Source organism: Pleurodeles waltl, chromosome 3_1 (genome assembly GCF_031143425.1).
Source record: "Pleurodeles waltl isolate 20211129_DDA chromosome 3_1, aPleWal1.hap1.20221129, whole genome shotgun sequence".
Classification (NCBI taxonomy): domain Eukaryota; kingdom Metazoa; phylum Chordata; class Amphibia; order Caudata; family Salamandridae; genus Pleurodeles; species Pleurodeles waltl.
Window position 1 is genome coordinate 354823292 of NC_090440.1, and position 12528 is coordinate 354835819.

The 12528-nt window shown below is 38.6% G+C and overlaps 1 protein-coding gene across 1 annotated transcript in view; it reads left to right on the forward strand.

Annotated features, from left to right (window-relative positions):
- FGF7 (fibroblast growth factor 7) overlaps nucleotides 1–11316 on the forward strand; it is a 203355-nt gene extending 192039 nt beyond the window's left edge. Inside the window, exons 3-4 of the mRNA XM_069222511.1 lie at nucleotides 51–154; nucleotides 10152–11316. Of these exons, the coding sequence (XP_069078612.1) occupies nucleotides 51–154; nucleotides 10152–10355 (308 nt within the window). The 3' untranslated portion in view covers nucleotides 10356–11316. The remainder of the gene's footprint in view (nucleotides 1–50; nucleotides 155–10151) is intronic.
- The last annotated feature ends 1212 nt before the right edge of the window (nucleotides 11317–12528 follow it).

Below are 12528 nucleotides of genomic sequence, written 5' to 3' on the forward strand. Positions count from 1 at the left end.
GCTTTAGCGGTAAATTAACACTTTGCTCAACGTGCTGTCATTTGTTGCAGGTATTCTGGAAATCAGGACTGTTGATGTTGGAATAGTGGTAATCAAAGGCGTGGAGAGTGAATATTACCTAGCAATGAACAAGTCTGGGAAAGTCTATGCAAAGGTAATGGTAATTTCTTTTTGCACACACTTGTTTTGTGTGTCTGTTCTTTCATCTAGCAGAGTACACTGAGGGCACAACATATTTCAAACAAGTACACAATATTGACAATTAAGGAGGCAAAATCGACTAACTATGCAAGTAAATAGGCAAGGTAGGAAATAACATAATGATTAGAAAACAAACAGGATGAGGGTGACAACGTATGAAACACAAGAGACCCACAAAGTGAATAAGCAGGTAAAATAATGGGGTATTGTGTAGAAACTGAAGACAGAGAGGCTGAGGTGGGTGAGTTACGAGAGAATAAAGACATATGGAGTGCCTAATTTGTGCTGGCGTTTGCTGGTGCTCAGCCCCGTCAATTATTTGTAAACACTGGCATGTTTTCAAGAGAATCCACCATATAGTGACACTGTTTGTTTTTCTTTATTTTTAGCAGTGTCTATTGGCTGAGCATTTAGCTATTTATTATATCTTAAAACATGAAAAAACTAGGACTTAAACCTATAGCGTAATGTGACATGTGGGTAATCAGTTTACCTGTGTTAACTACTTTTTTACAAATTAAGCACTGGCCATATTTAATGTGGGTGCTTGGAAGACTTTAAGGGGAGATTTGAAGAAAAAAGACCTATTTTACAACTATTTTATTAAGAAGTAGTAAATGTACTTAGATAGATGTACTTCTGGGAGTGGCATGCATTTCCAACTTTTTGTAGAATCACAAAGCCTGAGAGCACTTCTGAAAATCCACAATGGCTGTCGATTTTCAGGAGTATGCTCACTGATTAAAAATGAACTCATGTAAATGTTCCACTCAACGAAAACCTGTATAAGAAAAGAAAGGCAAAAATGTCCATTTACACTTGTGATATTTTAATTTTTTCCACACAGGAAACTATTACCCCTATTTTTCCATGAAACATGGGAGTATTTCTTTCTCTTTCTCATCGGAAATTAACTTAGCCCTTCCCTTCATAATGCTACATTTATCACTGTTTCTAGGTGATTAACTGTCTGCACAATGTTTGTAAAAATGTCTGTGAATACCCAGAAACTTACAGCTTACCCTATGATTCTCCTTCTTCCCTTCCTTACCCTAAGTTTACTGCTAGTTTACGATGCTGGAAAACAAATCATACTGGAAGGTTGGTCACTTTCATAAATTATATCTATTGTTCAAATGTCCAAAAACTCTGATTCCGATTATTAGAATGTGGAATTTACTATCGAAATCATATTTTATGTGAATCTTAGTTTAACCAGAGTGCACCACCATGTTTCAGACTTGAACTCAGAGAAGGGTAAAAGGCTTAAGATATGAAGTGGGGGAGGACAAGGATCTGTTAAGGGCACGGAGAGGGAAGACGAGTGTAAATGTAGCCCGAGATCTTAAGTGGAGAGGGAGGTTTGGGGCCTGATTAACAAGAGGAATTTTGGAGTGCGCATGTAAAGTAGTGCTCAGGTTGAAGTAATTCACATATTCCACAACGCCATTCACAAACCTAAAGTTGGAGGTCTTCACTTCAGCCGCTCCAACTTTTCTTTATATAGGTCTCCAGTCTGGTGTTAAAAATCTAAGTGCACTCAAGTATAGGATTTAGTAACAAATATGGGAGTACACTCTGTATTTTTGTCACTATTAGCACTGTAGAAGTACTGGAAGTGTATTTTGTGAAACACAACTGTCTTACTCTTATGTGTGTGTGTTTCTATTAGTATGCCCCTCTCTAACCCCCTCTTGGTTGACATATAAGAGTGCTTTTTAGCAAAGAAACATAAGTACAAAAAATGAAAAATGTTATTATATTTATTTTATTTAATAATCCACTTACATGAAATGTGTAACTTCTTTTAAAAAGTCTAACCATTATTGCAAATATTACAAATAACATAGGTGATTGCCTTTTTAAGTATTGTTAAAAAATATTAGCGAAAAATTGACAACTACATTTAAATTAATTTACAATTCAATAATAGTTCATTTTAGGAGGTAGTGTGTTTTATATTTCTTTAGGTAGTCCTAGGTTTGTATTTGTTTCAAATGATTTTACATTAAATTAACATCTATTTCTTTAGTCCCTGGATGAGACATGCTGCAGCACGTAGGATATACCTAGGGGGTGCCACATTTTAAGTCTGTGAAGTCGTGGAGTAGGGCATTGCCATCATCCAAATGCAAAGAGTAGGAGGGCTTGAACAACAGTTTTGTGTTTTGATATTATTATTCAGAAGAGAGATTTAGTAGCACACCAGCTTTATTATTTTGGCAATGTGTTCCTTGAGGGTGAGGTTGGCGTCCAGTGAGTAACCAAGTGACTTGGGTTGCAGTGAAAGTTGGGGCTCAAAGCCGTCAAGGTTCATGTAATTGAGCCAGGTTTGTACTGTATCCCGTTTATTGTCCTTGGCAAATAACAGTAACTCTGTCTTGATTGGATTGAGCATCAGGAAGGTGCTGGACATCTGGCCCTGAATGATACGAAAGCAGTGGTTGAGACATTGGATGTCTGTAGCAGAGGAGACTTTCAAGTACAGTTTTGTATCATCGACATATTGGTGAATCTTAATGCTGTTATTTGTGAGTAGATGACCAAATGGCTCCATGTAGAGCTTGAAGATGGTGCAAAACAATATGGACCCTGGTCGACTCCACAAGAGATAGGGATTTCTGTGACCTGGGTGTGCCCATGTGAACAGGCTGGTGTCAGTTGGAAAGTTAGGAGGAGAACCAGTGAAGGATATTGCTAATAAATCCCATTCAGAACTCCAGAATGCATATGAAGGAAGGATGGTCAATTATGTTGAAGGCAGCTGAAAGGTCCAGCAACATCAGAAGGCAGGGATCATCCTTCTCTGTGGTCAAGAGGGCATCATCTATGATGTGTAAGTGATGTGAAGCGAGACTGGTATTCTTGCAGGAGATAGTTGCCACTGGCCTTGTAGTTAAACATAAACTGCTTTTTCAAGGATCTTGCCAATAAAGGATTGGTTAGTGGTGTGCTGGTAGCTGGCAAGGTCATCAGTGTTTAGTATAGGTTTATTTAGGAGTGGAAAGATCTGGCCTGTCATTAGAGTTTCTGGAAAATTACATGAGTGAGGGAGGCATTGACAGTAGTAAGTAGAGGTAAGAGAGGACCTCCAAAGCGAAGGTGGATGAAGAATGATGGTAAAATATAATCTTACTAAGAAATGGTTTTGAGGGAGTTGATTACGGCAGCAAGATCTGGGAAAGATAAGGTTTAGAAGGCTGACCAATCCAGAATTCTACAGGAAGGGGTAGGTGTAAGCATTTGAAGTAGGCTTGGTGTTGTCAGTCAGCTGTTGGATCTTCTGTATTTATTCATGGAAGAATAGGTTGATAGCATTGCACTTCTGTGGAGTAAGGAATAGATGGTTTTGGAAGGGAGCTTAGTTGTTTTGATCAGCGTTGTGCTTCTTTTAGTTGCTTAATTAATGGTGTTGGCACAGTACTTTGCTTTGGCAGTATTAAGAGGTCCTCATGAATTCAGTTTTTCTTCCATTTATTTCCTGCCTGCAAATGGATCAATATTATCAGCAAGGTCTTTAAAATATGATGGTGCTGAAGGTTTTGACTTGCACTTGTGTGTTGTAATTGTGGTGTTCATGTTCACTTATGTAGCAAAATGCCTCTTTTTGTGTAGTCATCCCTAATATTTCTGGATGAATGCTGCTGAGTTTTTGACTCTGAATACCATGGCACTGCTAACCAGGCTCCAGCACATGTGCTCTGATACCTAAAACATGTTGACATTGGCAATACTCCTGATTGGCATATTTAGCTTTTGTGTCAGGGGGATGTAGGTTAATTGTCACTAGTGGATTGCAGCACATATTGTGTCACTAATAAAGTGACAATGCAAAACATTTATCCAGGCCTGAAAGTGCAGTCTGAGTTGGCAGTTTTAAAACTGCAGATTTGATTCTTTGCCAAGCCTAAACCTTCCTTTTTGATAGTTATGTCACCCTTAAAGTAGGTGGCACATGCCCATAGTGCACAGAGCATGGTATTTAAAAACTAGATCATATGTACTTATGTTTTACATGTCCTGGCAGTGGAATATCTCTAAAGTCTTTTTTCACTGTGGTAAAGATGGCTCTTCCATAGTCAAACTGTACTAAGTCAAATATGCCTTTCTTCATTGTTAGCTAACTGTTGATGGCTCCTCTGTGGGAAAATGTGTTTTGCTCACAGACCGTGGACAAAGTGCTTGAGTGTGGGGAAATATTTTTATCCCTGACAGGACAGCCATGTGGGCTATGCCAAGGAACTTAATTGACTTCAACAGGTGCCTACCCCACCACAGGCAAATGTAGCTCACATCAGGACCTGCACCCTTTATTATCCAGCTAGCTGGCCAGGCATCAATCAGAGTGCAAGAGGGACTGTACTCAGAATTGCTTCTGAGTCACCATAAGGGAGGGTTTGCCCAATATCATAGCCACACCTCTGTGTGGCCACATGGAGATCTGCACTGGGGAAGACATTTTCTGCCATGTTGGTTTTAGGTAGGTAGGGGCACTGCGGGATCACTTACAGTAAAACACACAGGACGTGCTGCAAAATTGGGTAGGTCAGTCCAGGGAACTTTCACCCCATTGGTTAGGGGAAGGACAGGAGTTTCCCACACATATAGGCTGGCAATAGATATAAATATGGCACCCTTCTGAAAACACTGATGGATCTGTTAAAGACGGAAGGACTGCACTTGCCGTTGTGACCTGTGACGATAACCATAAGAGCTGGTCCGGCTCCCACCTGTACCCAGGACACGGAAGTGGACCCCAAGAGTTAGTTGGTTGACCTCCTGTTAAGCCTCAGAGACACAAAGCTGAAGGAGGCCCACTTACCTGAAGAGTCAGACGGACAAGTTCCAACTGGACCTGCCCTGAAACCTACTAGTGGCTTCTACCACAGTGAGTCACAACCTTTAGATGGTGTCTCTAAGATTCCTGGCCCCTTAGATAAATTAGATAAGCCTCTTGTCCCCCTCCTGCCGAAGCCTAAAAGCTAGGACTTAGAAACAATTTCAAGGTTTTTTTTGTCCTGCAGAGCTGACAAAAGACCAGGCTCAACCTGCCAGATGAAGTGCTTTGCAGCTGGGCCGAAGATTCAGGTTTTTTCTGCATAGAGCTTTGCCGCAGCAATACATCAGTTTCAGTGTGACATTGTGGAGAAGCTATCCAGTGTTGTGGAGCCCTGTTTGGCTACTGCTTGCAGTCTTGCTCTTCTTGAGGGATCCAAGCGCCACAAAAGTGACTAAGTCCAAAGGAAGAAATCTGCACCAGGTGAGGGCACCAAAAGTGTATGGCCAGCGAGGGAAGCTTCCGTGGCCACAAATTATTAATTTCTCCCATTTGGGCTTTCTTGTCACATGTCAGCAGCTTTACCAGGACTTTGTATGACAGTTATCCGGCCTTGTGGAACCCATCTGGTCCACAGCCTGTTGCCTTGCCCTACTGAGGATTTTCAACTTCCATTTCAGACACTAATTCAAAAGGTAATCCTTCTGACCAGGAAGAACCTGTTTTCTGTATCCCAAGTATGTTCCATCGTGATTTGCCTTAAACCTTATACTTGTCAGAGTGTAGCCCACAGTTGGCGCTTTGCACTTTTTGGAGCTGTTTTTTTCAAAAATCTTTAAAAAATCATATCTCCTGTTCTCCCTACAGGATTTATGTTAGAAATTTGCATGGTATTTTATTGTGTTGTCGTTTTGACTTTTTTACCTGTTTCATCATATAAGCTTTACACATTGGTTTACGTTAAGCCTGTCTGCTCTGTGTCATAGCTACCAGCAGTTAAGCTCAGGTTTAAATCACTGAAGCCTTCACTGGACCTAATAAGAATAGTAACATTATTACTTGTGGTCGACTACCATCCACCCGAAGTAATAATTCACTTTCTCATAACTTAGCTTTCCAAAAAATTGTTGATGTTTAGAAGGGTATTGATGTCAGACATGGAGTTAAAAGGGTCGGAGACGAGTTTGAGCATTGGGTTGTAAATGAAGAAGTCTTTGAAGGGTCTATAGATTTGATCTTCTCTTTTGTGATGACCTTTGTTTGTCAGCAGGATGCTCAGCATGGAGATGGGCATGGAAAAATAGTCAGTCCAGTACACCTGGTAGGAGTGGTTTGCATTGGAGCGTTGGTTTCCTTGAGATGACAAGGTCAAGGACATGGCCTTTTTAGTGTTTTGGGTGTGTGACATGATGTACCACGTTGAGTATATCAATGAGGCTGAAGTAGGTGTCTCTTGTTTTTTGTGAGCTTTTGTGGGTAGTGTGTGCATGTCAGATGAGAGAGGTGGTTAAGAGATCTGGGAATTCATCAATGAAGTGCCTGGGAGGCCTGTAAATGAGATGGAAGGTGAAGGTCTGAGACATATGACCATATTAGTGTATGGATTAATAGCATACATTGAAACCATATGAATAAGTATATGAGAAAGGCCAAACTGTGACTTACAATTTTACCAGCTATTGATTTCAATGTTTATTTGCATAACTTATTAGGAGAAATGCCAAAGCCATACCAACTGAATATAGGGACATTTGAATATAGAGGCACTTGCTCAAGGGATTTCTCCAAATTCTTCTTTAAATATAGACTGCTCTGTCTGAGGAAGACCAAGTAGATAATTTTGAGATCAACAAGATGACTCACAAAATTTTGAGTACTGAGTCATAACACTGGAAATCACATTTCAAGTGCTCAAATTAACCGGGCTGCAAGGTCTATATTTTGATTTTCCATAAACAAATCCCTAAGTAGGAGTTTATTTCTGAAAAACAAAAATGAAATGTGCATGATGGACATTTTACCTTTTTATGTTTTATGTGTGGAGATGGGGCCACTCACCTGAAAAGCAGGATGTCTGCAGGGGCGATGGTATGCCCCGACCTCCTGGAACACCTCTCGGAAAGGAAAGGGGGAGTGGAAGAGAAAGACACAAAACACTGCCACGTCTTGCCGGTCCAGCCAGGCACCCTGTATCTTCAGGGGGGCAGGTTGTTGTTGACAGAAATTCCTTGAAATTTAATCTCTCTGATATGGACACGGGAGCGGTAGAAGAACACCGGGATGCTCCAGCACTTTTCTTGGATAATAATAACTGTTGGCACAATTACTAACACTGCATTACCAAAATCCCAAACTGAGTACCATAACAATAAGTACTGCAACACTAGGGCTGGCTTCACAGAGATCCACTGTTGCACACTACAATTAGAACTGTGGTTGCACTTATCATGCACAAGAAAGACAAACAAGGGCATTAATTATATCATGTATAACTTTCCTGCATGCATAAGGTTAAACTAAAAGGAACAAAAACAATCCAAGAAATACAAATGTCCACACTGGGTTTAACCAGTTAGGGTGTCACAGTTTGGTTTGGTTTCACTGTGTGTGTGAAAAACGCTTCAAAAGCAAATTCCTCAAAACTGAAACACAGGCGTAGTGACACAATTTAAATTCAAGAGTTATGCTATTAGAGAAAGAAAAGTCACGTAAATGCTCTTTTAAAATTGCACTGTCTCTTTTTGTAGTACTTGAGCTCAAGCAGATTTCCTGAAGCACATTTAGGAAAGTAACTACAATAATAATGTAGAATGATCAGAAATGCATTTGTCTCTTCAAGATAAACACTCTGCCATAATACGAGGTCTGAAATACACCAGCTGTTCTAGGAAAGCGTGGTGCTCAAATAATAAACTCCCTGGAGAATACTAGTCACTTAGCTGCAGTCTTTTACGGAGTGGTGAAGGAATGCCTGGTGTCAGTTGGTACAGGAACTAATAAAAGAAGTGCCTCAAAAGTCCTGAATACGAGGATGACAGCAAGGGCTGGACTGCCAAATCAGATGCTGAGATCAGGAAGCAAAACAAAGCCAAGCAGGGAGGCATGCTTCACTCTGCTATTTATAGCCAATCAGATCAGTTGAGTTCCCACATGTGGATGAGTCAATACACCCAATTAGAAGCACATGTCTACACCACACCCAATTAGAAGCACAGTCTACACCTGCTCACATTAGCAAACAAGCATTGGTAAAACAAGCATTGAAAAAAACAATTGTGTAACACAGCACATTATGTTTACTTAGAAACATGAAGGTTTAACCAAGAACAGAGATCTTATTTAAACCTAATCCCTGGGGATGCTGACAGATAACGCAGGAGGCACCTTGGGGATTCCTGACATTATGACTATCATGCATTTCATGGTGGTCAACAGTTCACCTCAAAAAGTCATTCATCTTAACGCACTAGAATAGGTACAACAGAAACTTGAGAGCTGATTGTAAAACAACATTTGCAATCTCTACTACTCTTCATGACTACCTGAGTCAAGACCACGTTGGCCACCAAATTAAACTTATAAGGAGAGACTCTGAAAATGTGGAATACCAGGACTTGAACATTCTCTTCAATACTTTAAAACCAAACTGAAGCTTTTCTTACCACACCCAACCTAATCTCTATTCCTGCATAGCCTCTCCTCTATTCTACAACAGCAAGCCTCATATGCTTTCCATCAATCAAGAGTTCTCCCTAGCGAACACAAAGATCAGCTGAAGATGAACAAATAATGAGTAATTTATATTTATTCCTCAAAATGTTCAGTACAGTAAGAACTGTACCATACCCTTGGCATCTATAATTATTCATGTGTGTTACAGACTTGAATGTACTTTCTGTGCCACGAAATCCTGGTCCGATATTGTGAAAACTACCTAATGCAAAATGTCTCTTTTTATGTCTCAACATTTTCTTATTGTAATGGACACTCTTGAAGTTGAGAAGCACTATGTCATAAACTATAAATAAAAACAAATGAATATATCATTGTGAGCGGTGCATTAACAGGCTCAGCCACAAGGAATAAGATAGCTTTAGCTCAGTCCCCTGGGACACTGAGCTTCCACAACTTACACACATCGAACAATCCTTCAGAACATTTGTGACATAAATGCATAAGGGGTTCAGTGAGAGCAGAAATGAGAAGCATGCAACCAATCACAAGGCATTATACATAACTTACAGATACTCCTCTTATTCTTACTACTTTCACTCATTCACCGGAAACACAGAAGCAGATTAGAAAGATGGGCATTCCCTTACATCACTCCCAAAGTGTGCAATGACCTTCCACTCCACACCAGAGCCTCCTCTGTTCCTGAATTCCACAAGAAGCTGAAAACCTGGCTTTTCAATTAACCAACCTACTATCGGCAGGGCTAGGCACAGACACCTACTCAGAACCAGAATACCCTGGCGGGTGATAGTGCGCTTAACAAATAAACATAACATAACATGTTAATGCATACATTCTAGGTGTATATTGGAAAGTGTTCTATTGAGTGTTTTGCAATATTAACACAACAAGAAACAAAACTTCAAACTTAAATGACGTGGCTTGCAAACTAGACAATCAAATGTGAAATCACAAACCGCAGTATGGTGCATAAGATGTAGAAGGATTTCGGCCAACCTCCTCCATCCCATTGGGTATCCAAGCCCCTAGGGTGTACTATAATCATTTCACTCTCTTAAATAAACCTCAGTGAGTTGGGTAGCATCAAGGGACATTCCAACCTAGGTCATGTCATCATCCAGACTCTTCAATGTGCCTCATATTTTAAGGCATTTTTGAGGGCAATCCCTTGTCTTATAGATTAGTTCTTCAACATTCCAGTTTGAGGTCATCAGAACATCTAGCTGAGGGGTGTTTCTTCTTAACTAAATATGTTTGATGGATGCCTGCAAAGATAAAATGGCTGAAGCCTGATTTAACATTAGGGTTGTGAATTCATGACTAAAATAGAAAGTTATTTCATTGTGTTCCAGATTTCTCTAATTGAATCAGGAAATGAGATATTGATCTGAAAATGTGTTGCTGAGCTTGCATTCTGAAGAAAACATGTAAATGAATGTAAAAGCAAACTAATTTCAATTAGTTTTCTTTTTGGCAGAAACTGAGGAATGAAGACTGCAATTTTGAAGAAATGATACTAGAAAATCATTACAACACGTATGCATCAGCAAAGTGGCGGCACACGGGGAAAAGGATGTTTGTTGCAATAAACAATAAAGGTATACCTATGAAAGGGAAGAAATCCAAGAAGGGACAAAAAGCATCCCATTTCCTCCCAATGCGTATCTCCAATAACACATGATCTACAACGCACCAGTTCCAGCAGAAGGACTTTACTCTGAGCAGAACCCATACAGATTTAAGAAAGGCTGGAATACTACTGAAATACTGAACAAGCTGGACTTGCGCATTTATGTTTATTTTAAATGGCTGAATTAAACAAAGGTCTGAAAATATACACAAAGATTTAGTACCTAAAAGTTGTAAAAATTGTAAAGATTTATGCAATCAGATAATGTTTTTTTTAAAATGACTGGGTAATTTCTTAATTTATGTTGCCCTGGAGAGAAAGAATTGACTTGATTATCTGATAATGTATATATATATAAATATATTAAGTGACCTGTTTGATAAATATGGCTGCTATAATATTAATAATAATGAAGAGGCAGATGATGTTATATAAAATAAGTTGGTATTAAAGGCTGCTGGAATGATTTATCAGATTATCGAGTCAAATCTGTAAGTGACTATTAAGCAGTACTATAACATGAAGTATCAAAGAATAAACCATGAAAAGTAATTAGCATCAAAGTGCAAAGAAAATAACTATATTTGTAATTTTGTTACTGTAGTCTTTAGAAATCTATTTTGAAAGAATAACATTGCACCACTGTTATACAAAATTAAAAGGACAGATAAACGAATGCTGCTCATTTGTGGAGGGGAATTCATATTGTAAGGGAATTTCAGAATTATGTATATAAAACAATAGGAATACATGTGCTTCATCTCACATTTCACACAATACCATTTTCTATATTTCTGAAATAATAGTTTAAATATCTCGGAGAGCATTTCTTGTATGTGACATAACCTATCCTTTGTATAATTCCGGACATATGGCGTAATATTTTTTTAGCAAATATTCATGCTTTCTCTGGTTTACAGTATTAAGCAATATTTTAAGTTGTATTTGAACTATATTGTTCTAAGCTATTTAAGTTGATGTTATTTATAAAAAAAAAACTTATTAAGCTGCATCTGTTTCACATGATTTTAATTCTAATGGAATAACAACGTTTTCTGGCTGAGCTGCATGGGTTTTCCCTATGACCAGACACTGAGTCTAGTACCCAACACTCTTGGCAGTATATACAGGTTTGCAGACAAAAATGATAGCCGGTAGCACTTTTTTAATGAATAGCTAACAGGGAAGAAGACAAATATGCATGCAGTTGTTTGTCAAATATTTTTGTCAGACAAACTCAATAATGGATAAAGGCTAGAGCGATATTGTACATTGAGGAGGTTTTGCAAATCCCATACCAGCTGTGTAAACTGAACTCCTTGCTACTAGTAAACATAAATACTTTTAAATCCAAGAAAAAGATTATGTTTTCTCCTTAACACTCACACTTTACAAGGAAAGGGATGTTTTCTGCTATACAATAATCACTAAACAAGGAATAAAATCTTGTCGCAAAAATGTTCTTTGTAGTTATGTACCGTTGATTTGTAGTTATAACTTCTCACTCACATTATTTTTCTGAAGCAGTAGTCAAGTCAACTGGAATAGTTAGTACTGCAGTCTAGAAAGCTGATGATTGGTATTGTTGGGTTTGAGGTAGGCTAAAGTTCACCTTACTGACCAGAATGGAACTGTCAGCAAAAAGGGAGATGGAAACCTTAGTTCTTGAAGGATACAAAATGTTTAGTGAGAAAATAAAGAAAACCCCAAATCTTAAGAAATAGCTTCACTCTGTTAGTATACAACTACCAAATGCTTTCAATTGAACATATAACAGATGAACAAATAATAATCAAAAGAGCAGTACAAAATATTAAAAGGTTAGGCGAGAACGCTTTCTACAATAAAGAGGTGGGCCTCAGGTACATAATTTGAAACATAGTTGGTTGTGTAATTAATAAATTAATTGCAGTTGAAAACATTCTACACTTGAGCCTGTAAACACATTGAAAACCACAGTTTTGCATCTAATTCAGTGCTTCCCAAACGTTTTAGAATCAAACCCCAATTTTTAGAATGGCAAACCTTTCTGACCAACTCAGCTTTAACAGATATGAAGAGGGGACAATATGTTAAAGTTATAGTAGACATGCTTTCAAATTGCTGTGAACTACCAAAATAACATACTCTTTTGCGTTCCTGTCTAACAGAATTTTTTGTAAATGTCATGACCTTGACTACGTCTTTTGAAATATGTTTATATCGGAGTATGGTCATTATATTT